The sequence below is a fragment of the Ammospiza nelsoni genome, chromosome 1, assembly GCF_027579445.1.
Source record: "Ammospiza nelsoni isolate bAmmNel1 chromosome 1, bAmmNel1.pri, whole genome shotgun sequence".
In the NCBI taxonomy this organism is placed as follows: Eukaryota; Metazoa; Chordata; class Aves; order Passeriformes; family Passerellidae; genus Ammospiza; species Ammospiza nelsoni.
Genome location: NC_080633.1, coordinates 110,110,636 through 110,138,196, shown reverse-complemented (window position 1 = coordinate 110,138,196; position 27,561 = coordinate 110,110,636). Strand labels below are relative to the sequence as shown.

At 38.4% G+C, this 27,561-nt stretch overlaps 1 protein-coding gene across 2 annotated transcripts; it reads left to right on the top strand.

Moving 5' to 3' along the window:
- The first annotated feature begins 2,827 nt into the window (after window positions 1-2,827).
- On the top strand, window positions 2,828-27,561 carry LOC132071088 (desmocollin-2-like). Of its 2 annotated transcripts, XM_059468405.1 has the most exons (17): window positions 2,828-3,050; window positions 5,490-5,574; window positions 8,094-8,296; window positions 8,772-8,891; window positions 10,077-10,232; window positions 11,116-11,260; window positions 11,530-11,696; window positions 13,938-14,072; window positions 14,926-15,111; window positions 16,353-16,612; window positions 16,819-16,961; window positions 18,138-18,353; window positions 19,799-20,032; window positions 22,237-22,358; window positions 23,461-23,697; window positions 24,320-24,365; window positions 24,451-27,561. In XM_059468405.1, the coding sequence occupies exons 1-16, from the start codon at window positions 3,012-3,014 to the stop codon at window positions 24,356-24,358; spliced, it is 2,487 nt and encodes an 828-aa protein (XP_059324388.1). In that variant the 5' UTR covers window positions 2,828-3,011; the 3' UTR covers window positions 24,359-24,365; window positions 24,451-27,561. The 2 variants fall into 2 exon arrangements, with proteins under 2 accessions (XP_059324388.1, XP_059324378.1); XM_059468395.1 differs by lacking the exon at window positions 24,320-24,365.

The following is a 27,561-nucleotide window of genomic DNA, read 5'->3' as shown; positions in this document are numbered from 1 at the left end:
ACTTAGCAATTTATGTATTGAGTCCAGTCTTACACTCTGGTTGATTTTTGAGATGAAACAGCCCTCTATGACAGTAATGCTGACTCTTCTCCAATATTTCATATGACTTCATATGCTTACCAAGCCCACCCTTTGAAAATTCCTTATACTAACTGGTCTCCAAGATAATCAAATTACAAGTAAATTTTTTTTGTCAAAGATTTTCCCCCAAGACTATCACATGTAGCAGTGATGTCAAAGTTTTAAATAAAACTGCTGGAGGATTTATTCTGCAATTATGTGATTCTGTTGTGGAAATTGGTAGGGGGTCTATGCCCAAAGTAGCATGGAAATAAAGGGATGTTTCCCCCCCACATTCTTGTTGCTTGACTAGACCTAAGAAAGCACTCGCAGGAACTTAAAACATAAATATATCCATGCACACTTATGGTCAAAAGCATGGTGTGGGAAGAAGGTTAATTCAGAGCTCCAGCTATGAGAGATTGCTCATGATCAAACCAAAGCCTTGAAATCGGTGTATAAGCTCACGGACACACAGCTCATAGGGCAGGGATTTACTACAGTTACACAATACTGCTCTTCCTATGGGCAGGACAGCCCATTGTCAAATACCTCTCTGCTGTACAAATGCTTCCTGGTGATGAGGAAGGCGTGAATGACTCTAAAAAAGTGCTGTGACTAAAAGGCATTTGCTCAGGTGGAACTTCCAACTGGATTTTTGAACAGCTGAGTGACTTTGATGCAACTGACATTAAGGAAGATTCAAGATTTTCTGTGAGGAACTCATGGTAGCACAGGAGCACATGACAGACCAGCCAAGCTGTGTCAAAGTCAATGGCCTCTCTAGCCCAGTGTGCTTTCTCCAGCTCTGGCTGTAAGCCAACAGCCAGAAAAAGGCAGCCTTGGGCTGAGGGTACCACAATCCCATCTCATTACTATTCCTATCTACATCTTTCCTTCCAGCATTTGCCCTGTCTTCTCTTAATTCCTGCTTTCTCAAACACAGCAGCAGCATCACATGCAGTGTAGGGGTCCAGTCTGTTACTGCAAGTACAAAACAGCATGTAGGAGGAGGAAAACACTAGTGGTACGAGGCCAGGCCAGAATTTTAAGATTGTTAATTAGGGCTTTGGAATAGACAGTCTGGGTCAACCCAATCTAGGCACCTATTCTGACAGATGTGGGTTTGCCCCACACTGACACTAAGCAAAGAATTCAAAAGCTCAAAAATGAAGTTTTGACCACAAGGTAAATATTCTGAGTTATTAGGTTTGGATGGAAATTATTGCAGGTCCAGACAATTCATTCCCTTTCTATGTCCACAAGTGCTTGAATGGAGCATAATGAATTAAAATAGAAATTTGGCTCTGTGCTTCCCACCAGGCTGGAAACCTCACTAAGGCAAAGAGGAGAGTCTGATGCAGCTGCAGGGGGCTGCAGGGGACTGAGGGCTCTTATTTTGTGCTTACCTGAACACTTCAAGTGGGACAGCCACTGTGAGTTGCTTCTTAAGACAAATCATGCTTTACCCGTTCAAACAAAATAAAGCAAAAAAAAAAAAAAGCAAAAGAAGTGATACAGCCTTTTTTTGTCTGCTCCCTCTGAGTCTGCATGATGTTATTCGGTGCAATGTTTAGGCTGCAACCATCGGCAGAGCCATCCTACAACACCAACATGCCATGGAGTACTGCAGCACATAGTTGTGACTGTTATCATAGGTTATCACAGGTTACCACAGGTTACCCACAGAGTGCCCCGTGCCCACAGTGCACTGCTATGTAACCAGCTGCTCACACACCTCTGTGAATGACTAGAGGGGGGCACATGGCCATGCTTTTGGGCATTCCAGCATTCTCATGCCCATACAAACATGCACATCCTACTGCCACTGCCCGATGGTTTTACCCTTCCCTACCTTCTTGCCACCTACAGTCACTACTGGTGACCTCCAGCAGTGAATGTCTCATGCTGACAGATTCAACTGATCTGTCCTTATTAGCAAAAAATTGTACAAAACAGGTTTATTTTTCAGAATTTTTGCTCCTGAACTGTGAATTTCAATGTACACGAATGTAAACAAATAGTGCAATCTACTTGGTCTCCTTTTTGGCGTGCTTTGGGACTGGCTACAATAATTGACTGGCTACAGTACTAATTGTTTCTAAAGCAAAACGTGGATAAAGTGTAGCCGGCAATAGAAACACCATTCCTTGCTTCAGGCTGAAAGGTCATTTGAGCTCAGGCCGTTCCCATGGGAAGCCCACCTCCTGCGTGCGCAGCCCGCGTCTCCGGGTTTGTCACTGTCATTTCGGCTTTTATTCACCTGAAGCCACTTCGAAACTCAGAAGCCACAGGCGAGCACGCGCGGCCTCACACAGATCAGCACAATCCTCCCGAAAAGAAGAAACCCGGCCGAAAATCCCAAACTTTGAGCGCAGGGCACCATGTCCCGCCATGGCGGCCGCCGGCCGGCACCGCCCCGACGGGACGGGACGGGACGGGACACGCCCGTGCGGAACCTGCGCCCCGCGGAGCGCGGCCCGCAGGGAAAGGGAAGGCAAGGGAAGGGCAGGGAGAAGGGAGGGGAGGCAGGCGAGGGAGCCGCGCCCGGGAGCGGCACGCCGGGGCGGGGGCAGCGCTGTCCCGGGCGCGGCTCCGCTCGGCTCTGCGCGCAGCCGGCGCCGCGGCGGGGCGGGGCAGCGCAGGGAGGGCGCGGGCAGCGCCCGGCCGCGGAGGTGGGCGGCGAGCGGGCGGGGTGTTCCAGCGCCGGGCCCGGGACGGGCATTACCCAAAAGGCGGAAAAAAAAAAAGGCAGTAATTAAAGTCGCCGCTGCCGCGCGCGGTCCCACCCTCCCACCGGCCGGCTCCCGTGGCAGACGGGAGGGGACAGCAGAGCCGCGCTCCCGCCGAGTCGCGCCGCCACCTCCGCCGCCACTTCGCGCTCGCTCCCTCGCCCGCCGTGGCAGCACCGACGGCGGCGGCTCCCCCCTTCCCGCCCGGCCCCGCGCACCATGGCCCCCGCAGCCCCCCGCCTGGTCCTCGGCCTCCTGGTGAGTGAGGGAGGGGGCGAGCGGGATCGCTGGCATGAGTGGGATGAGTGGGTGGGCGCCGGCGCCGAGGGGAGCGCACCTGGCCGCGCCTTTCCGCCGCGCTGTTCCTGCTGCTCCGCGGGTGCGCAGCGCTCAGGGGAGGCATCCGAGCGGTGATCTCTGCCTGGCTCTTGGCTCCAAGTCGGGTTCCTGCTCGGCGGGGCCCTTGCGAGGGGCGCGGAGGCTGCGCGGCCGCGGGGCGCTCTCGGGGGGCTTCGGCGCGGGCAGGAACCCAGCGGGATGCGCGGCTCGCCTTGGGACAGGCGGTCCGGTGGCTTTTGGGGCCTCCCGCGAGGTTACGGGACGGGCACACGCTCGGGTCGCTGATGCTGCTGCTGGATATTCATAGGAAAAAAAATACCGCAGTTGATTTTATTTAAATCTCGCACTCTGCCTCTCCCCACCTGGTTCTCCTTTTTCCGTGGGAAGGATTGTTACACAGTGTGGAGCGTGTTGAGCTGCCCTAAAAGAGTTGGTTGTGCATGAAACACTTTTCAGCGATTTTCTTTGCATTCAGTTTCTTGTATTTGTACATAATTATCAGCTCCAGAAAGGCCTTTGGCAGGCAGAGCAGGGTAGTTCTCTCTCACGTTTTTATTTTTTTCAATTTATAGTAGACGAGTAAAAGTGATTTTTCTATTGTTTCCTAGCCCCTTTCCTCTCTATTAACATTGCATTCACAAAAAGAGGGCAGATGGTCGGTTGAGCCTGTGAAAGAAAAATACTTGGTGGTGTTGAAGCACTGAATTTATTATTTTAGTATTAATTATATATCCACATTTTAATGATAATGTTACTATTTCAGACACTGTGTGCCTGCCTTTGCCAAGATATTAAAGTAAAACTGAAAGAAATGCAAGCGCCTTTATTCATATATCTAATTAAAAAAAAGGAAAGAATTCTTCTGTCAAGCAGAAAAAACCAAAGCACTCAAAGGAAAAAAATCCTGAGGTGTCTTCTTTGTGTAAAGTGAAAGGACATTGCAACTTTTTTTTACCTGATGGCTTGATGTCCATGAATAACTACCACTTACTTTTGTTTAACTCCTCAATAGTTTTTTGTGCTGACATCAGACTGGGCTTGGCATTACTATTTTAAAATTAGATGTCACATTGACTCTTAAAATATTTCAGAACAGTGTAAAAATATGTTGTGATTCCAATAACTTAAAAAAATTAGTGCAATGACTTTCAGGAGAGAGTTTTTTATTGTCTGTTAATAAGGAAAGCCTACTAATACATAAGCAGGGATGTTTAAATTATTTGTATATAAGCAATTTTTATAGCTGCATGTATATATATATAAGGAACTATATGAAGAACTTTTATGATGCAGACACAGCATTTTTTTTCTAAAGGGTCCTAATGTCTTTCAGAGTTTAAAGTATTTTTATTTAAATATTTTCTTAATAAGCATCAGAAGTAATTTTCAGGATTTCCATTAGCTATTTACTTCGTTATGCCTTTAATCCTAAAGCTATGTGCAAAATAAAAATGCTTTTCCTTTTTTGCTAGACTTTCATCCTGAAAGAGTAAATGCACATAAAAGGGTGGATAGATTTGTTTACATTTTTCTATGGCTTTGTTTAATTGTCTGTGTGATTTTTGGATTACAATTTTAAACACAGAGATAGAAACTAGGCAAAAACACATACATGTAATCTGAGATCAGGATTCACTCTCTTGTGCTGAGGAAAATCTTTGTACCTCTATGTAATTCTTTTTAGAAAAAGGTCTGGTTATCTACTACTCATCTGAATTTTAGGAGGACCCTATTTTGTAACTGGTTATATGGGAGTGGACTGCTGTGATGCACGACGTTTTATTTATGTCATATCTAATTGCTGAAGCTATGTTTAATTAGTTTGTTGAGAATGCACTTTTAAGATGCAAAGTGATACATAAGTGCAAGTGTCGTCATGTGATTTAAGGAGACACTTGTCCCTTTAATGTTCAGCATCGCCACAATTCTCATAAACTGAGTGTTGGTGCATTAAACCCTAATACTTAGAGACCTGGGATCTAAACTGGCCAGGAATGCTGTTAGAGGGAGTGCGCAGCGAAGTTGTATTTTATCGAATCTCTACTGAAGTAGGACTGTAGGCAAAATCCTCTAGTCAAAGGGAAATCTTACTGTTAATGCCAGTGATTTTAGGAAAAAAAACCTAAACACGACCCTTGGACAAATACAGGAGCCCTAGTCAGATCTTGTTTCCAGTTTGAAACTTTGTATGCTGTGCTGCCCGGTACCTGAATTTTTAGGGAGGAGTTCTCTCAGTGCTGTTTCACTTGCTTGTCATAACAAACAAACAAACCAACCTAAGTCAGCATCAGTGTCTAGTTCAAAATACCATGTAATTATGCGGGGTTTTTTTTCCTGATTTCTTCATTTGTTTTCTAGGTGCTGAGTTTGTGCTGTGAAGCTTGCAAGAAAGTAATTTTTCACGTTCCTTCTGAGCTAGAAGCTGACAAGTTAGTTGGCAGAGGTGAGAGAAACTATGAAATTCCCAGCTTAACAACACAGCATTGCACCTTTGCTGGAGATGCTGTTAACAGTGGAGGAGACTTTATTTTTAATGGAATGAATGGATGACTGGAGAGCCAGCTAAACAGCTGGATCAGCTTTTTGTGGAGGATACGCCCTGTGTTTGTTACGGATTTGAACACCAGCTCCATGCACCCCTTCACCTTTTGCATAAAGAGCTATTGTCAGATTACAGGATTTAATTTAAAACTAAAATTCCAGAATTTAATATTTTCAAAATTTGGAGTCTAAGGCTTACTATTTAAATAAATGCTTGATATTCCAAACTGCACCCATAACCCATGGTCATATGAAGAAGAGAATAAGTCATTTGGACGAAGGAAATGATTTAAAAAAAGAAGACAAAACCTGCTTAACCAGGCAGCAAGAGGCTGCTTCTGTGTGAAACACGGATGTGACTGCTCAGCAGTGCTGGGGCATTCAGAGCACACGAGGGGACGTGGTGCAGAGGTGTCCTGCATGCACATTCTCTTGGGAGAGTGCTCCTGTCTGACTGGACAGTCTGCCTCGCTTCAGGGCACCTTGCAGGTGACTGGGAGGAATAGAGGAGACCAGAAAACATCCCACTCCTATTTTTTTTTCAGACCAGTCTTTCAAAGGCAGCTTTGAAAGGTGTGGCATAGGAGGTGCTGAAGGATTCTGTGCTGCCTCAGACTGAATTTGAGATTCAGGGGTGCTCTTTGTGAGTCCTCTGACAACAGAGAAGTGTGCTCCAAGTCTGCAGTCCTAACCCATATTTCTGTAGAAAGAACTAATAAAGTGAATTGGTAGTTTATCACAATTGCTCAGAAAATCTAGCTTTATAGTGAAAATTCCTTGATCTTACATTTAAATTTTAAAACAAAGAAAGCTGCTACAGCTGTGTGAGTTTTCATAGACTTTAACATTTCTCTATGTAAATAAACTTCATTTATATAAAAATAGAACTTCATGTTATTGCAGTGCTTTGGAAGAACTTGCATAATACGGAACTCAAATTTTTTTCCCCCCAAAACTTTAAACAAAACCATTATAGCTCAAAAGACATTACTTAAGCATTTATGGAGAAATATTTTGAATTGATAAAAGGACCATACCTTGACAGTGAAATTAGTCATGATTTTCCTGCTTATCATTAGGGTGCTTTATATCTTATACTACAGTTTTTAAAGAAAAATGCCCCACAAAACTGTAACTAATGGACCATAGAGCTGACTCATATAACCATCAGAAACAATATCTCCAGTCTGGTATTTTTGGAAATGCAGTGCTGTAATAGGCAGCAGTATAAGGCACATTTAAGTGAGGCAGTGATATTCTTTTCAATACTCTGTTTGCACTGTACAGATGAAAAAAGGATAAGCGTCACTACTGCAGTACCATAGAAAGTCTAGGAAATCTTCATTTGTGCATTTAAAGGACAGACTTAAGAGGAAGAAGAAATCACATAGCATTTTAAATTATGGTTCCCATCTGTTTTTGCAGTTTTGAAAGCGGAATGAAATTTAGTTTACTGGAAATGTCATTTACATATACAGGATGTAATTCTGAGTCTTCATGAATTGTGCAATCAGCTTTCATACAGCAGTGTCCCACCCACTATGATACCATTGAAAGAGTATTGAAAAGTTTTGGTTTTGAGACCATGACACACCTCTTGTGCTCTGCAATGTATCATTTGAGTCTCTGACCTTCATCCTTTTCAGCGTGCCAAATCATCCTCTTTTAGGGCTGATTTTGCTTTTTCTCCAGGTGTGGTACTAAACTACTTGCTGGTGAACTGAGTTTATTGAAGTCAAAAAATCTATTTTAGCCACAAGTGACAGCAAATACAATGAAAAATACCTGGGAAGTATGCTGAAATTGCCTGTATGGGATTCTATTACATGCATATTAAAAAATTGCTAATTGTTTGTTCTAGGGTTACTCTTTATCTCTTCCATCTGTCTGCCTCATAATTTAAAGGCCTTTGTCCTCCCAAGAGTATGAAATCACATAGTACCAGTCAGTGCTTTCCTCCTGAGGGCAAAACTTCCAAGATGTAACATCTCCATTGGGCATTTGCATTAATTAATCGTCTTCACCGATATTGTAGGGCATGGAGCACGAGGCAAATGCAATAGCTACTGCTCCAATAATGGGCATGTCTGCAAGGATTTTTGTATTTAAATGTACATAATTGCATCTCTGATGCTTCAATAATTTTACCAGTGTAATAGTGTTTTGTTGAACGATATCCTTATAGCACCCATGTTGTTTAGGAAGCACTAATGAATACAAGAGTGGAAATTAATGAAAACATCAAATTTAAGTGCATAAGTGGGTTTTAAAATCAATATTGGTGTTGCTTAAATACTGAGTGACAAGCTGTTGAAGATTCTGTCTGTCAGTAAATACAATTTTTTACTTGGGGTTTAGGGTTTGTTTTATGAGGGATATTGGTTTTTGCTGTTTGAGTTATTGTTTTAATATTTTTTACAGTTGATTTGAAAGAATGCCTTCAGTCTGCAGACTTTATCAGTTCCAGTGATGGGAACTTCAAGGTTCTAGAGGATGGTTCTGTGTATACAACATCTGCTCTTTCTTTGTCTGCTGAGAAAAAGACTTTTACCATAATACTTAAGGACATTCAAGAACAAGTTGAAAAGAAAATACATGTTGACTTGGTGGAAGAAGAAAAAAAGGTTAGGTTCTAATTTCAAGATATCTTACTTATTTGAAATACTTTTTCACAGAATACAGCTTTATACTAAGTATCTGTAGTTAAGTTTTAGAATTGAAATAATCAGGCAAAATACTGGTGTAGTGTGTATTTTTATTTAGCAATTTTTGATTACTGTGTTGCTTTAGTCAGCAGATTTCCTTTCTCAGATGGGAGATGCTAGCAAGTAGCATAATCAGGAATATCAAGAATCTTAAAAGCCATGTTTGAGGAATTAAAGCAGATCTTATTCATGCAAAGTATCACAAGAAATGAAAAAGCTTGGAATATTATCACAGATATAATCAGAAATGAAGACCTTGGAAAAACAAATTGTCAGTAGGAAGACTGGAATGGGGAGTAAAAGATGGAAATGCAGGATGGCATTTAAGCAAAAATATATGCAGTTAAGAATATATGGATGTATTCTCATCTGTCTTTCTGTCTTCTTGACCCAGACACCGAATACCAGGCATGCTAGGGATACAGTTCTGAAGAGAACCAAAAGAAGGTGGGGCCCTATTCCATCTGTCATGATAGAGAACTCACTGGGACCTTTTCCACTGCAAATACAGCAGGTACATTTTATATAAACCTTAATTTTATGACCCATGCTAGTTTTTATGTGACTTTTATGATAAATAAGATGAGCTGTCTTGTATTATGTACCAGTGACATTCCTGCTATTATTCCTCTGTCTTGTTCTGTCCTGTTCATTGTATATCTCGTGATCTTGTACCTGAAATAACTTGTGATCTTAGTTGTCGGAGTGAAATGGCATTGTGCAAAAGTTGAAAAAAGAAAGGAGACATACTATCAAAGAGAGCTCTTTGGCCTGGAAATCAGTATGTGTAATTAAAAGAAAAGCAGCAGCAAATAACCATCCACTAAACATTGCTTAGAAAAGGATTTTGTAAACACAGACTGGAGTAAATTTTGCCTGCTTGTCTACATCCTTTCTGGAGCTCGAGGTGTGCACCTTCAGCCTTGAAGACTGAGTATGGCCTGTGTTATTCAGAAAAGTAGTTAGTGGGAGAAAACAAGTAGGCGTGAAAGAGAAATGCAAGAATTAAAGTTATCATAGATCCATCTAGCCTTCACTAGATTACAGACTAGCTGGTAGCAGATGTGTAGAGACAAGTGTAATAACAGAGTCTGTGCAGAGCAATCCTTCTTCTACTAATCTTACCCTCCTAACTTCTGGCATTCAGTAAATAAAGAAAGTATTTTGGGAGATAAGTGTTTATAAATAGATAAGTCTAATGTTGCCTCCTTGGTGCTTGTAATGAGATGCGGATGCTATCTGAATTGGCATATCTCTGAACTGTACTCTATGTGGTCTTTATTCCTTCTTGCCTTCCTTCACTTCTTCTTTAGGTGCAAACCACATTCTCAGTGAATGCACTAAAACTAAAGTCTCTTGAACAGGTCCAGAAATAAGCCATGTCTATTTGAATATGCCTTGTGTGTGTGAGATATTCTAAAGATTGGATTTCAAATTTTTTTTCCCTTATAAAGTCATCTCTCTAATTTGATAATTCTAAATATTTATGAGTTGAACTAACTCCCCTTCTCATGTACACACATTATAAAGGAAGGCAGTCACATGTCAGGCTGTTCTCCTACTGTTCTGTGAACAGTAAATCAAGTTTGGTTTTTTCATTTTAGGAGTTTTTGTTTGTGCTAAGTATGATCATGAAAAGGTAGAAATGTATTGACATCTGTTGATGTTTTTCCTTGGGCTTAAAAATGTCTTCTTATAGGTCCAGTCAGACACAGCTCAGAACTACACTATTTATTATTCTGCAAGTGGACCAGGAATTGATCAAGATCCAAAGGGTTTGTTTTACATAGAAAGAGAAACTGGAAATATCTTTGCTACTCGTGCAGTAGACCGTGAACAGTATCCAAGTTTTCAGGTACAGGCCTATGTTGTGTAAATATAATTAAATATATATATATATATATATATAATTTTAAATCTCTCAGTTGGGTTGCAGGGGGAATGGTAGCAAACAAGATCTGAAATCACCTGTCTATTCTGAGTAATATCCTTGGTGTTGAAGAGATAAAATCAGCAGCAAATAAATAAATAGCTGGCCATCTAGATCTTGAGAGTAGTTTTGCTTTTCACTGCTTAATCTCTAATTGCAGCATAAATATATTGAGCTATTGGATTTGCATCACTTCTAGAAAGAAATTTTTAGAGAAGGTTGAAAAGATCTGCAGAAAACAGAAGTAATGGTAAAGTCTAGATGACTATGGTTTTTTGAGTCTCTCAAGTTGTTCAGATCTGTTAACAAGGTACACTGCTCTCTCTACTGGCTGAGAAGTGTAAGAAGTCAGCCAGTAGAAACAGTTTCTAAAACGTAATTATCAGTACCTATTGCTGCATTTTATTAGGTTATGTTATAATGGGGCAAATAGTTTTGCTCTCGTTCTTGTTTTGTTCTAAATAACAATATATGCATCTACATTTTGAGAGCTGAGGTGCTTTGTGAACACCTGAAAAAAAAGTGTTCAGGAAACTTGAAAAAAATGATAGAGTTGGAGGAGGGGTCAGGGAGAAAGTGATTAAAGTACTTAGAGTGTGTGAGGAATGGAAGGGGGAAAGATTGGAAAGCATTCAGAGGTTGTGTTCTGCTTTCACTCCCAAGATAGCATAACATCCCGGTCCATGTGCCTGAAGAGCCTGGTCTTGAGAAGGATGTCATTTGCATGCTGTATTTAATTCTGTTTTATGGACTCCTCCATTGAACTAAAAGTTCTGCATGTTGCTTAAGCACTGAATTTTTCTTCCAGATCATCTGCTTTGCAACTACTCCAGATGGTTATTCACCAGAAGTACCACTTGTACATACAATCAGGATAGAGGACGACAATGATAATGCTCCATATTTTACACAAGATCTTTTTGAATTTTGTGTCCCTGAAAATTCCAGACCTGGTAAGAATTGTTTTTAGTCTCTGAACATACTTACCACTACTCAGCTTTGTTACACACCAGTATGACTAGGTGTGATCCTGCCTTTTAAGACATTTCAGTGAGGTTCCCTGGGGAGTATTATATTACAGCAAAGACTGAATTTGCAAAGAGCAGCAGTAAATGTTCAAGTAGCTCTCTTCACATGTTTAAAACAGAAATACCTTTTCAAATATTTTTTTTACTATTTGCAGATTTCTCTGGAACTAAAAATTGCCGTATTGTGTTCACAGGTGTTGTTGTTGGGAAAGTGATAGCAGAGGACAGAGATGAGCCTTATACTCTGCATACCACGCTGAAATACCGCATTGTGTCACAAACCCCACCGATTACACCCGCGTTCTCTTTACATGGGGACACCGGTGTCATCTCTGTGTTGCTGCCACAGCTGGACAGAGAGGTGATCTTTCCTGAAGCATTCTCAGCTGTCATTTAGTGCACACAGATAGCTTAACACTGCTCTGCTCTGCCCTTGTGAGACCCCACCTGCAGGGCTGCACCCAGTGCTGGGCTCCTCAGTGCAGAAAGGACATGGTTCTATTAGTGCAGGTCCAGAGGAGGGATGTGAAGAAGTTCAAATCCAAAAGGTGGAGCACCTCTTCTATGAAGAGAGGCTGAGAGAGTTGGAGTTGTTCAGCCTAGAGAAGAGAAGACTCATTACAGCCTTTTAGTTGTTAAATGGGACTTATAAAAAAAGGAAAGTGACTTTTTTTTTAACATAGACAGATAGTGATAGGGCAATGGGAAGTGGTTTTAAACTAAAAGAGGAGATATTTAGGTTAGATGTTGAGAAGAAACTTTTTACTCAGAGGTAGTGAGACACTGGAGCAGGTTGCCCAGAGAGGTTGTGGATGCCCCAATCCTGAAAATGTTCGGGGCCAGGTTGTACCATGCCCTGAGCAAACTGATTTCAGGGGTGGAAGTTCATGGGGGTGAAATCCTGTGGTGTGGGCAGTTTGGAACTAGATGATTTTTAGAATCCCTTCCAATCCAATCTTTTCGATGAGTCTATGAAGTGTTGGCATGTGGATCAACAGACAGCTTCTTTTTCATTTTTTTGTTAATGTGTCTAAGGCTTCTTCTGAAGCTTTTCAGAACCCTGTAATTAGTCCAGAGAGTTTCTGCATAGATTCCCATATTCTAGCTAACCTTGGCAGAGAAGCTGTTACTGCTCAGCTGTTCAACCTATGGATTTTTCACTTTTTTAGTGAACACTTTCTGTGTTCAGGAATCCCATGACCCACTGTTTCCTCCTGTTTAAGCTCAATTTGTGGTGCTTCTTGCTTCTTCACAGAGATGATGAACTGGTTTCTCTGGAAGTAGTCAGTCATCCTATACTAACCAGAAATATCTCCAATAGTTGAAACCTAAACAGTAACATACCATTTCTTAAAATAATGTTCCACCCATTTATTTTTATCAGCTAGCTTTCAAACAAATAGGATACAGGATTTCTTTTTTTTTTGATAGAATGTCTTGTGAGATAGTTTGCACTAGGAAAAAAATGACACGTGCATGTAATTAAAAATAATAATTCTAGCATAGGACAGTCATTTTAGGAGACATTGCAGCAGGCACAACTTTTCTGAAGATAAAAGGAGCTATATTATGGATACTTGTGTTGTTTCATGGCTGAAAATCCATGTAAAACATCATGTTGCAAAACGTTGCGCTTGCAGTTAGAGCGCTTAGCTTTATTAGCAGGAGAAAATTGCAGTCATTGTGAGCATCACTGTGACTGCTGAGGAAGCTGTCACAGTGACTACTTGAAGGAAGGAGGGATTGAAAAGCTGGTCCACTGCCTATCTTTTAAGATAAACTTATGAAGTAGAACAGGAGATTTCATCTCTGCACCAGAGAAACCAGTGCTACTTCCAGGCATTCAGAACTAGAGTTATTGTCTTGATTTACAAACTTTCTCTTTTTGTGCCTAATCCATCTGTACTGTTGCGTGTTCTCTCCCCTCTGCCCACACCTTTTTTCCACTTGGTCCCTCTTTCCTTGGTTGCTCAAATTAAAAAAGAAAGCTTTCTGCTGTTCTGGTTCAAGTTAGGGATTTAGGTAGGCTGCTGCCTATTGGGGATCCCCTTGGAACTGATAAGGATGGTGACTCCTTCAGTGCCAGACCCTGCCAAATGACAGGCATTGCCTTAACCTGTGTTGCCCAGACAGAAGCTGATTGCAGCACAGTTTTCTTCATCCTCAGTGAAATAAGAGACATGCATTGAAACACTTCACCTATTGACAACCTGAGGGAATACTCTGTTGCTCCAAAGGGGAGGCAAATAGCAGATGAGAGTATGTCATCTGTATCTTCCAAAACTTCAGGTTCTGGAAAATAACACTGACATTGTGAGAAGCTTTATTTGATACAGGATATAGCATGCATGTTACTATCAAATGCTGGCTGAACTCAGTACTGCTTAGCCACTGAGAATTATTTTGCTCCTTTTCATTTTGAGCAATAGGGCAAAAAACCCCAAAGCCAATTGTCTCATTTTGTTGGAAAACACTGAATTTAGAGCAGAGTTGTGGAACAGGAATGAAATATTTAGTTCTACTCCTGTGTAACTATGTGTTACTATGCAGTTAAAAAAAGTGAGTATGAAAAACATCTTTATGCTTTTATTCTTCTTTTTAGCTTGTGCCCAGTTACACTTTGTTAGTTGAAGTGAGAGATATGGCAGGTCAGCCTTTTGGTTTGTGCACTACAGGAACAGTTGTCATCAAAATCGAGGATACGAATGACAATGCACCAACCTTTAAACAGTTACAAGTAAGTCTGCATAAGTAAAATGTTTGTATAAAGATTTAAAAAATGTATTTTCATCTCCTTTCTAATTTCCTGATGGACAGTCCCTCAAATATGAAGTCTAATGCCCTGAGACAGTTAATGCCAATATAAATGTCTTTGCTTATTCCAGCCATAAGTATGATTCAGGGCAAAAAGTATGTATCAACAACTGTGTATACATCTCAAATACCACAGGAGATTTTGTAATATGAAATATATGAAAAAAGAATTCATTATTCATAAGGAATACATGTAATTTACCCTTTCTGGTCACTACTGTACCATGTCATCAGTAATATAATTGAGAATACTCTTATCTGCTCTTCTTCAACTTGTAGAGAATAACACAAAAATACAAAAATCCTTTTATCTTTTGCCATCAAAGCAGAGATGTATTTAATCCATTTTGGATTTTTGCAAGTTATTGTTGGTTTATTTATATATTTTTTAACATTTACCCCAATGCCGATTCTAATTCTCAGCTTGATCATGTTGAATGCAAATTACAATCTATGGCTGATGTAACTGAGGGAAACTGCTAATTTACCTTTCCTGTAAGGAGAATTCCAGAATTAATTGTGTCAGTGATAGTTTGAGTGTATGAAGAAGCTGAGATTTCAGTTGTGCTGCCAGGAAAGGTTTCTTCTTTGACTCAGGGTATAAGGGAGGAATGGGGAAAATACGCTAATGCACGAAAACAAAATAAATAATTACATCAACCTGGTAAATTAACTCCTTAGGTTGAAGTAGTCTTATTTAAATATGATGTTCTTCAGTCTTGCCTTGTGGAACACTATTCTCTGATTTAAATTAATTTTTTTTTGGGTACTCCAAGTATGAAACACGAGTGGAAGAAAACAGAGTGAATGTAGAAGTACTGAGAATCTCTGTTGTTGATCTTGATGAACCGGGTTCACCTGGCTCGGGAGCAGTATATGAAATTATAAGAGGAAATGATGATCAGGCCTTTGAAATTACAACAGACAAAAACACAAATGAAGGAATACTGTGTGTTACTAAGGTAAGTAAAAATTGAATGGCTAGGGGAAAATTTATGGATTTTCAAGTTTTGGTTTTAAAACATAACACATAAAGTTCACCTTCCAGACTGCTCCTCAATTTCAGTGTTCAGAATCCAAAGAATTTGTTTTTTCAGTTCAGAAGAGCTTGGTGCTTTGGCCTGGTTCTACAGTTGCAGTTGTTTAGACTTAGGGGTGTAACTGAGAAATGATTCATGGTTTTTAACCGAAATGAGAGAGTGGCAAAGCAGGGAAAGTTTGAGCACCTTCTTCAGTCTTGTTCTCTCTGGGAGTTAAATAGACTTCCTCATTCAGAATAAAGCCCTCCAGGTTTTATTTTGCAGTGCACTGACTTCAGGTTTGCTTTTCTGGCATGTGAGGAAGTCCATATGCATAAAAGAATTTGTGTCAGTTTAATTATTTTTTATAAGTATTTTACAGATGTGAGGTAAAAGGCCCATTGCATCTGTCCTTCAGCAGATCCCTTTGCCTCTTTTTCATTATCATTTATAACTGCGATAAGCAATAACTTTTAAGGAGCAGAAAAGATTAGTATTAAAACTTGAACATGTAAATTGTAGAGGTAGAGATGCTAGTAATTTTTTAAATTAATATTATTTATTATGAGTTTTTTGTTCCTAGTAATGATTAGGACTTTTTCAAAAGCTCTGTCCCTGGTATATGAACATAGTTGAAATTTCTTACATTTATTGTAATGCTGTAGTAGACTAGAGAATATTATGACTTTAGGATAATATTAGCTCTATTAAAGGCATAAAATGACTTTGGAGAACATGTCTGAAGAATAAATGGTTACTACTTACTGTCAACTCCATAAACTCTCAGGTGCATTTGTAGCTTTAGAGAGAAGTGTGATTGACCTTTGGTGAAAAGGAAATATGTGTAAGTTAAAATAATGACTAACTAAATTAGAAGAAGAAAATCCCCCACTACATTTAATTGCTTTTTGTTCTTTTAGTAACTAATTTTCAGAATATTTATCCAAAATTTTGCAGTGATATTTCTTGCTTGGGTATTTTTTAGGCCTTTTTCACTGACTAACTTAAAACTTTACATTAAAAAAATATCATGTCCTTTTACTCTGTCTCAATGGCTTATTTGAGGACAGTTGACTTCTTTTGTAAATGTGGTACAGTTTCAGCTGTAATAATTGCATGGTGAAAAGAATGTTAGGGTTTGTATTAGTTTGAAGGGAAAAAATACCACCTCACCTTTGTTACAGGGACTGGACTATGAAGCTGCCAAGCAAAGGATCCTGGTGATTGGAGTCAACAATGAGGCACCCTACCTGCTGGCTCCCCATTCCCAACAACTTTCCCAGAGCACTTGCTCTGTTACTGTGCATGTCCTGGATGTGGACGAGGGACCGGTGTTTAAACCCTGTCTGTTGCGCTTAGACGTTAAAGAGTGCGAAGATATTGGGACAGCTATTGGGAGATATGTAGCAGAAGATCCAGAAACTGGAAATAGTGAGGGCATAAGGTATGAAACTATGTTATTTACTAGGTTTTTTTTTAATACAGCATGGGTGGGATACAGGAAGGGGGAAATAGTTGTTGAGGTTGTATGTATGTGTGTGCACCTGCACACCTATCAGTGTATATGAATACATGTATCTAAATATGTTTGTGTATACACACACGTGTGCTATGTTTGGGATCTTTAACAAGACAAATTATTCTTCACAGATACCGGATACCACCTGGCCAGTGTAATTGGGTCAACATAGATGACAAATCAGGTGAAATCAGAACTGTTAGGGTCTTGGACCGAGACATAGGAGAAATGAGACGAGGTCAATGCAATATCACAGTCCTTGCAATAGACAGAAGTGAGTACTAAATGTTGTTGGAGTCTCTGTGGTGTGTAACAGATGTTTATGTGCAAATGTAGTGTGGGCACAACTGTAGTGGTTCAGACCAGTGGCACACCTGGTCCATTGTCTTGTCTTTGTGATAACTCTGTCAAATACTTACAGAATATTATTTAACAGGGAGAGCCTTTATAAATCAGGCATGATCACAATGTTTTGAGAAGTTATCTGCTCCATTTAAAAGGCTTTAGTAATTTTAAATTGAGATATTTTTCTCTGGAGTATATTTCTTCTATTTCTTGACAATTCTTTTTTAAGTAATAGCTCCTGGCAGTTGTGAGCTAGACAACAGAGAAAGTAGAGAGGACTTTTTGAAAAGAAGTCATTGAACTTGCAGCAAACAATTCTAACTCTGTCAAAGTTTGCATTTTAAAGTCAAATGTAAATAATACAAATTTAAATTGTTTAAAATTCTATTGTCTATGTAGTAAGCATGATAGGCATCTGCAATCAGCTATATCTAGAAAAAAGATTAAAAAGTAGACTTGATGTAATTTCACTGGGATGTATATGAAAAGCATTGACTATTTGTGTATTGGAAAAACTGTAATAGGAAGGAAGACTTCATTTATTTCTTGCGTGTTGACTTTGGTGACGTGGTATGTGCCACTGATGAATGCATGGTAAATTAAAGGGTAGAGGACAGAAATAAGTGCTCTGTTCCCTTAGTGTTTTTGGTCACACAAAAGAGAGGTGAAGGTAGGGAAAGTGTAGTTAATTTTCTCCTTCTGGAAGTTAGAAGGCTGGAAATCTTCACTTTCTGCTTTTTTTCTCTGCTTGTCATAGTATCCTTTACTCCTAGTTTATGAGCTCTTCCTCCTCTTACCCCTCCTACTTGTTAGAGTAGTATATGTTTCCACACAGGCACACACACTCAGCAAAATACAGTCTGCACATGCAGAATATGGAGATGTGGAGCTGCTGATGCATCTGCAACCGCCAAGCAAAGAGAAGCAGCCAAGAAGGACCTGTGAGAACGCCCCCTCTCTCTCTGGCTAAATCAGCAGTTGCTTTCTAGCTTACTTCTAAACATGAATATTACAGTTGATGATATTTAATTGTGAAAGTTCAGACCAGAAACTAGTGTGTCAATGTTAGAAGTAAGCACTAAACCCAGTTATTTTTATCTCATAGATGGTAAAACAGGCACTGGAACAATTCAGGTTTGCATCGTGCCTGGCAACAAGAATTTCCCCCGGATCACTCAAACTGACTACATCATGTGCAGAGACAGAAACCCGATTTCCCTCACGGCGCAGGACGGCGATGAGGCTCCGTACAGCGCACCCTTCGAGTACCGCATAAACGACCGCAGGCTGGCTTCCATGTGGAAGCTAACTCCGCATGATGGTATGTGGAAACTTCCTCCTCCTCACTCAGCTGCAGGCTGCCAGAGGAGGCTTTGCTGTCTCTCACTTGGGTGTTCTGAAAGAATAGATTGGATGAATCTCTGCTTGGAATTGGTGTAGTCAGTGGAGGTACTTTGGGGCTTGGTGATGATCTCTAGTGGTTCCTCTAGTTCTCATCCAGTGATGACACTGTTGGCATCCCAAAGGCAAGGAGAAAGATCTGTCTCTTAAACCATAAAGAAGAAGAATCTGTCCCAAGCATCCTTGGGTCAGAAATCAGCTGCCGTCTGAAATTATGATGTAAGAAGATCAGGAGAAGGAACAAAACCTGATGTAATGCATTGCATCAACACCTGAAAAATGAACTATAGATTCATAATTCATAAGGAATTTAAGAATGAAATGGCTAGTATTCCAAAGAGAAATAGAACTTTTCTTAGTCTGTTATTATGGTGGAGGACTGGGAAACTGAAACTTAACCTAAAATTGATTATAGGCTGACAAAAAAAAAAAGTTCTGGAAGTTTTATGTTACTACTACTGTTACCCGGCACACTTTTTGTAAAGCTGACCTGAGCAGTAGATAAACAATTTATTAGCAAAGGAATCACTGTTTCCTGAAACTTGATATAAAAAGTTAAAGCTGATCATGGTTTCCTGGTGGTTGCCGGATGAGGGCAACAAGAGCAGCACATACATTTGCTACTATGGTGACACGAATTAGTTGCAAATATGATTCTGTAACATTCCATCTCACTAAGAAAGGCAAAAGACAGAAAAGTCTGAAAGCAAAGACATCTAATAGTTTCAAGTTTTATATCAGGTAAATTGAAAATCACATTTTGGATGATACATGTTTCATATAGCTCATCATAAAACAACCATTATGTACATCAGTGTCAGTCTTTTACATTTTTGTACAAATTACTTCTTTTGGTCCTCAAAGAATATGGTCATTAATCATTGCCTCTGAACAGGGCAGCAGATTAAATGGATTTTTTCCCCCACTGGAAATAGTCATTCACCCTGAATACAGCAATATAACTAAAGAGTAAGAGAGGTATAAAATAAGTTCATAATTAATTATTCCAATCACATTACCAAAAGCCTTTTTAATACCTGTTAATTTAGATCTTTACTAGTAAGCCGAAGTAGTGTCATTTCCTATAATGAACTAAATCAACTTCAGAGTTTCAAATCATATGTTTTCAGACGGCTGTGTAAGGTATGCTTTGTCAGTTCTAATACTTAAAAGGTGCTGAAAGTATAAACCCATTCAAGATCTAGTTTTGTATCAACACATTTAATCTAACTTGAAACTAATTACTGTGGATCTGGTAGCAGTATAGCTGTAACAGAAGGAAAAATTGTAATTATGGTCACATTTGTGACAACTGAGTTCCAAGCATCGTTGACCCTAGATTTGTTTTTGTCTTTTTCTTTACAGATAGTTCTTGGTATCTTTCACCAAAGGGTGATATTCCATATGGAATTTATGAAATTCCTGTAAGTGTGATTGATAATGGAGGAAAGATAGGAGAGAACATAGTGAGAGTTAATCTCTGTGACTGTGTTACTCCAACTGAATGCGATGGCAGAACTCGTCAGCTTGCTGGTGGAAATGTTACCCTTGGTCTCTGGGCCATCCTTGCAATGATCTTAGGATCATTGTTATTGCTGCGTAAGTACATTTTTTTTTAAACACAAAGTACAAGTCACTTAATTATAAAATTAGCTGAGAGAACTGCATTCAAACTCGATTCATTTTTTTATTTTGGCTGTTATATAGCTATCATCACTGACTTAATGTACCTGCTCTGTTCATATCAGTATCACAGGCTTCCTGCTCTCAGCTTGTGTTGTAGTTACTGTGTGTGGATTTCTGTTTATTTGTTTAAGTATATTTTGTGTGAGCGGTTCTGTATGTTCAGGTAAGTGAGGCCAAAAACACCTGCATTTAGCACTTGAACCAAAAGACTTCAAAAAAGTTTGAGTTCTAGAAACATTTCTGTTTCTAGGAGTGCCGAATCAATTTCCCAGAATATTTTGTGATTTCTCTTGTGCTGTGGATTAAAACATGGGGTATCTGAGACACTGGATTTCACAAAGGATTTTACAAGACCCCATATAATCATGGAACAATTGAATATACTGAGTTGAAAAGGACTCATCAGGATCAGTGCCTCCAAATCCTGGCCTTGCACATGGCACCAATAATCACACCATGTGCCTGAGAACATTGTTTAAACACTTCCTGAATTCTGCCAGGCTTGGTGCTCTGACAACTTCCCTCCAGAGCCATGGACCAGGACCCCCAGATCCCTTTCTGCAGATTTGTTCTCCAGCATCTCTTTCCCCAGTTTACAAACACATCCAGGGTTGCCTCATCTGAGGTGCAGAAACATTAAAGGACAGGGTGAATAGTTCACAACAGACCAAAACCTTGAATATTTGTTGTGCTGCTGGAGCTATCCAAAACAGATTCTGAGAAGAGTAATATTGCTGTTAAGCAGTGCGACAATGATGGTGATACAGAAAAACAAAAGGAAGATTATTTTTTTTTTTTTACCACAATCAGTCATGTTATTCTGACTAGTAACATCTTTAAAAGCTACAGAGGACATGCAGTATCTAGTATTTCAGAATCTGGGTTTTTGGGTTTTTTTCCTTCTTTCTTATCCATTTTTTCTGGTCATAGGAAAACTGTCTTGCTCCAGTTGAATCTCAGCTAGCTGTTCATACTTAAGTAGCTAGAACACTGGGACACAGACATGTTTTGAAGGCTAGCTAGATCAATGTTTTATCTCAGTGGGGCAGGTACCCAAATTTGGAATATATCCTGAAGATGAATTTTCAGATGTGGGAACCTGCAGTAGAGGAACTGTGTGAAATGTCACCTACCTCTTTTTCACTGCCTCTTGATTGCATCCCTTACAAATAGATCCTTTATTTTACTGTGGATAGGTTTTACCCTGTGCATCCTCTGCTCAGTGCTGTCATGGATGTCTTCTTCCCATCTGTCAGCATCAGGAGGCAACCTGCTAGAATCATTGATGCAGATCTCTCTGACAGCTGATGCTAGAGAAGCTAAATTAGCTTGAAAGTGGCTCTTAGCCAATTTTTACAGAAGTTTATATGTTCAGAGATCAAATTTCTTAGTGGGCAGTTAGGCAGAACTCTCCCTCATGGGCTTCTTTATTTTTAAGCTAGCAATTTGAAAAGTGCAGAAAACAGAATGGTTCTCTCAATGAAAGGTTTAGTCATTTGTTTAGGAAAGGTATTTATTAATCATGATTCTGTTATTCAAAGAAATTTTTGGGTGAGTTTCTGACAACAAAAAGTAGTATTATTAAGAGGAATATAATGAATACAAGGGATTAAATAAGATTTTTCTATAGCATAATCCTGGAAGTCCTCCAGGATTCTGCTGACCTTTCCTATGAAGTAGAAATTTCTGGTATTAGGACATTTAGCTTGCCCATTAGTGCCTTATGATATAATTTGACATTTGCATATTCAGACATGAAAAATAATCTCCTGTACAACCTAATTTTAGGCATAAAACATGATTTTTCACCTGGGTTTGGACTAAATTTTTCATTACTGTGAAATTGAGTAAGTCACAATGCTTTCATAAAGGATGCTTGCATTTCTTTTATATAACCAGATGTGTTTTAGAAGAATGAAATAATTCAACAATGCAGTGATTACTCCCTATACTGTTTGGAAAAAAAAAGTGAATATGTAAAGCTTTAAGTATGGGCATTTTTGGAAATGAATTTCTTTTTAAACCATTCTTGATGCTTAGGCCCTTAAAATTTGTTATCCAACATAAGTAGATACCACTGTGAGATAAAATTCATGGTATTATTTCCTTTTCCATAGTAATCCTGATCACAATTTGTGGCTGCTGTGGCACTGGGGTAATGAACAGGCAGGTGACTGATGATTGTGCCAATCACAATTTAATCATTTCAAACACAGAAGCTCCAGGAGAAGAAGTGATGGTAAGTTGTCTGTTTCAACATAGAAACCTGCAATTGTGGTATCCATAGCATTGCAATTTGAGAACAGAACCACCTGAAAGTAAGTGTTTTGATAAAGGAAATAGGCAAACAATGAAGGGATCATTAGAGGTACTTTGCTATTTAATAAGAATTTGAAAATTTTTACTTTAGGTAGAGGAGGTAGTACCATATACATTTAAACATACTTTGTAGTTGTTAGGCTGGCTACTTGTAATTCTTCCAGATTTTAATGATTTGATTGACAGCTTCAGGTGAACATTTTAATAGCCTTGCAGTCATTTTTAACATTGACATTAGATTGAAATTTATTATTTTGCCTCTGTTGAAAATGTGTTAATGGAAAAACATTCTTTTTCCTTGGAGAAGGATTTTTATATTTAGCAGATAGCTGTGTAAATTGCAGGTGCAATTTCTGCCCTTCCCCTGAAAAATGACCTCAGGTGTAGTTGATTTCATGAACAGGTGTTCATGAAATTTTTCTTGCTTTTTGCATCTAAGCTTCTTTCAGTCTACCATGAGCACAGTTCAGTCCAGGACTGCATTCATGAATAACTTAGTTCTTTAGACTACCTCTTTTCTGTCATCCTCCACCCCCTGACATTGTCTTCCCCAAGAAAAGGAGATGAGTTGAAAAATAATATTTCATGTTGAAAAGCAAGAAACCAAAAACTCATGGTGGCAAGAGTCAAATTTCTTGTTGCCTATGAAGAATAATGTAATGCCATTATAATCTCAAAATACGGATTGTACATATTTCACTGGGATAAAACTTCCATTCTTTGATACCATATCGTCATATCATATTTAAATGCAGATATCCTCTCTTCTCTCATCATAGCATCCTTTCCAGGATTTACTGATCTTTAGACATTAAGGATAGCACTTTGTTCAAAATATCACAGTGCCAAGAAAGAGACTTCTCAAATTTCAGTTGTGAAAGTTTCTGATTGCTGTTTCTTCTTTTTGAATTAAAAAGGAAAAGGAAATGAGGAGAAAAAAGATGTCCTCACTACTGCTTTTTTCTTTTTTTTTCTTTTTTTTTTCTTTTTTTTTTCTTTTTTTTTTTTTTTTTTTTGTTTAGGATCACAATATAATTCCTCTACAAAGTACATGCGATCAAGGAGGGTATGGAGTAAAAACAGGGGAGCAGCAAACATTTGAAATGGTAAAAGGAAGAGGGCATACCTTGGAATCAGTCAAGGGAGGTGGACATCAGACTCTGGGATCAGTTAAAGAAGGAGGAGGACAGACTATGATGGATACTTGTAGATACTCCTACTCAGAGTGGCATAATTTCACACATCCTCGTTTAGGCGAAGTAAGTATTCTGAAACTTATTTTCTTTGAAGTGTAGTGGTTGTGGTCATAATATACAGGCTTTTGAAGGAAGACATGTAAATGTGCTAGAAAGGTGGCTTTCTGGTTTTGGTTTAATTTCATTTTTCCTCTCTGTGCTCCTCTGCATCCCCTTTGGAATATTGCTCTTTCAGGGAGTAATCCTTGACATATTTCAGGCGTAAGTGTAAATTACTTTCTTCTCTTGGCTTAAGCTATAGGCAGTGTGCTGTTTTTCATTTTGAATAATTACTGAAGCTTTTGTGAGTTTTTCTGAGGATGTCTGTTTGCTTTTAGTCTAACTGCATACTTCATGCTAATTTAAACCTCATACTTTAATTAGCAATGGAGCAGGAATGAATGTACAGCATTAAAAATGTAGTCCATTTCTTGGAGATCAAAAAACTCTCACTACTTGTCTAACTAGTTATGTATAAATCAGTCTTTTAATTTTCAGTGAATTTTAGTTGCTTGACAGGTTATTTAAACAGGTTCTTCCTCTTTTATTGTTACATATGTAATTAGTAGAAATTATTTCTTTATTAAATACTTATATTTTGTAGTCATAATGATATAGACCAATCATGTGCATTTTTTGTATGTAGGAATCCATTAGAGGACACACTGTGATTAAAAATAATTGAATGAAAGGTAAATCAAAAAGAAATTTTTTTTTTGCAATATGTTCATGATAACAATTTAAGAAAATGATAAGATCTGTTCTGTTCCTATCCAGAAGGTGCACCTATGCAGACAGGATGAAGAACAGAAGCATTCTGAAGATTATCTCCTTTCATATAACTATGAAGGAAAAGGATCTTTGGCTGGCTCTGTAGGCTGCTGCAGTGATCAGCATGAAGAAGAGGCACTTGACTTCTTAGATCAGTTGGAACCCAAGTTTAGGACATTAGCAGAAACATGCATAAAAAGATAAATGTGCCTTTCAGAGTGCTGAAAAAACCTGTAAATAAGTGGCTGTCATCCTTTGTGATATTAGGTAATTTGGAATTGGGAGGGCTAGAGGTTTATCAAAATTAAGATAGACTGGTAAGAGTGTAAATGACTCTTGCTTTAAATTTACATTTTCTTACACTGGACACATTCTGTCAGAACAAAGGGATTCTTTTCGTTAGGTTAATATAGTAATGCTAGTTTCTACTTAGATTACATTTTGCATTCTTTGTGATTGCTCACAATGCAAAACTTTGTGTTCTTTTAATTAATTTTCCAGCTTCAAAATTTTATTGTATTTGGCTTTGGAGAAGGAAAGCTTTATAACTCACTGTTTCTTTGTTTTCTTTTAATTTTGTAGAAATGAAGCAAATCATGTTGTTGGTGCATATCAAATACCTTGTAAACTTATAGAGCTGAGATACGAAATATTTTTTCATTTTGGACATAAAAATACTCATGAATATATTAGAAAACTTTACATTTTGATTGAAAATTAAATATATATATATATATTGTATATATGTAAAATAATATTCAAAAGTATATTTTTCTCCTAATGGGTTACCACCCATCAAACTTGCTATCCTAAGGGATTTATGGCATCACCACATAGGGTATCAGCATTGTATGCGAGGATGTATTTTTCTTTTAAGGAAATAAGAGATAAAAAAAAATAATCATGCAATAGAGGAAACTATCATACTTCAAATGAATGCAATATAAATCTCATGTTTACTTCACACAAGTTTGTACCTCAGTTTCTTGTGAGTTTTGACATAGTATCATTGCAGAAATTCTGACCATTGCCAAGAGTTTTGTCCAGTGTAGCTACCACTACCTTTTCTACTTGCCCTGCTGTGGACTTCATTAAACTGTTTCTTTTTGGAAGTAGAGCTTGACAGAAGATAGGCTCAAATGGATTGAGAACAGTGTTAATAATGTGCTTTTGAGATACATTTTTATTGAGATGCAGAAATACAGTGGGAGAAACTGGTTTGTTTTGAGTGTAGTTTGGGGTAGTTGTAGAGGTCAGCGTTTACACACATCTCTGGCAGAAACCATCTGAATCCCATTTGTTACTGTACTAGATTAAGCATACATATACACTATATATATATATACACAAACACACAAAAGTCTGAAATACCTTTGGCAGACAACAGTAGAGTGACTTGAATGCTGCCATAAGCAGCAGGTGGTATTACACCTCTGCTTCCCAGGATTTAGGTGTTTTTTTAATATTTGCACTCCTAGTTAAGTAATATGTCTTCTGCTCTCTGGGAATTCTCTTGTGCCTTAAAAGAACATCTCAGTGCCTATGAGAAACTTGTGCAATTACTTATTTCTGTAGCTATAAGTCTGCTTTTAGGATTTGCTCTGTAAACATACGCCTTAGAGATATTTTAAAAAATTTACTATAGCTAATGATCTGTAATAGGAATAATTGCTAACAACCAAGAGTCATGCTGCTCTAAATTTCAGTCACTGCTGACTTCCAGTGGTTGCAGTTAATTCCATAAGAATTAAGGTCAATGAAAACCCATAACAGTATAGAAACTTAGCAACATTATAAAATACTACTTTTAAAACTTTATGTTTTACACTGCAAATGGGCTTTAGAGTATTTCAGGTAAGAACTAGCTGTGGTTAAGAACTTCATAGACCAATGTTAAATATATTTCCTGTATCATTTGAAAGTGATAATGAATTCATCCTGAAGTAAATACACTGCCCGTGGCAAGAATGACAGTCATCAGCAGCAAATACTAGGTGAGAAGCAAGGTGTTACAAACTCGCTTCTTTTAAAAAATGTGTGCTAACACTTCTCTTCTGAACACTGCTCATCTTTATCACTAACATAAACAAAATTTACCGTACATGGGCGGTCAGATCTGTGACTGATAGGAGTCAAAATTTCTCTGCTGATGCCAGTGGAGCTATGCTGACTTTACGTCAGGTGAAGATCTGTTCCCTAGTAATTTTCTTGCTGCTTTGTCTTGCATTTTATGTTTAGTTATTGGCTATACACTTTTAAAGGTAATAGTAATGTCTCCCTTTCCCTCTCTTAATGTTTGGTGGTGTTTTTGTTTGTTTGTATTTTAAATTATATAAAAAATCCTGTGGTTCAGAAGGACCTAGGATAAATAATGACTGCACACTTTTGAAAATTACTTGGAGGGTGGTGTAGAGAAAACCCTGCAAGTATGGTTTCTTTCCTCATGAAATACAGTAGTAGTACTTTTCTAAAAGAATAGACCAAATTTGTATGAGCTTAAATTGAATTGGCTGTTTTAAACAGATGGTTGTCAACTTACCATCCTAGAGTTAAAATAATACATTACTTAAATCAAAGTAATATTTTACTAGTCTAATTTACCTTAAAAATGTTTTATTTGGTTTTGGTTTTTTGTTTTTTTTTTTTTACCTTTCAGAAAACATAGATAATTATTTTTTTCCATTTTAAACAAACTAGAAATCTGGAATCACTTCTAGTCCTTCGCATCTTTTAAAAACTAAAATTCTGAGTTGAACCAGCTGGTTTTGTAAAACCAAGACTAGAAGTGAGATACTTTAAAAAAAGAACTGCAAAAATATTATTTTCATTATATCTTCTAATTATGTGAACGAAAAATTTGTATAAAGCATTAAAGTTTACAAATACCAAGTACCAGGTAACATTTGTGTAAATCTTACAAAAGGAATATTTCAAAATGTATAATTCACTTGTTGTTACTGTCTTGAATTGCCTTAAAAATTGTGAAGATTTCTTCCCTGCAACTAGGTTATCTGTAATCTACCTAGCTGTGTCAAAATTATCATATTTTTAGGTTTATTTTGTACAACAGTGAGTAATAAATTTTTTGCAAAATAAAAGGATGTTCTATAAAAACTA

Coding starts and splice junctions, on each gene's coding strand:
- LOC132071088 (XM_059468395.1), top strand. CDS start 3,012: ATGGCCCCCGCAGCCCCCCGCCTGGTCCTCGGCCTCCTG. Junction 11,697..13,937: donor TGCCACAGCTGGACAGAGAG/GTGATCTTTCCT, acceptor TCTTCTTTTTAG/CTTGTGCCCAGTTACACTTT. Junction 22,359..23,460: donor CTCCAGGAGAAGAAGTGATG/GTAAGTTGTCTG, acceptor TTTTTTGTTTAG/GATCACAATATAATTCCTCT.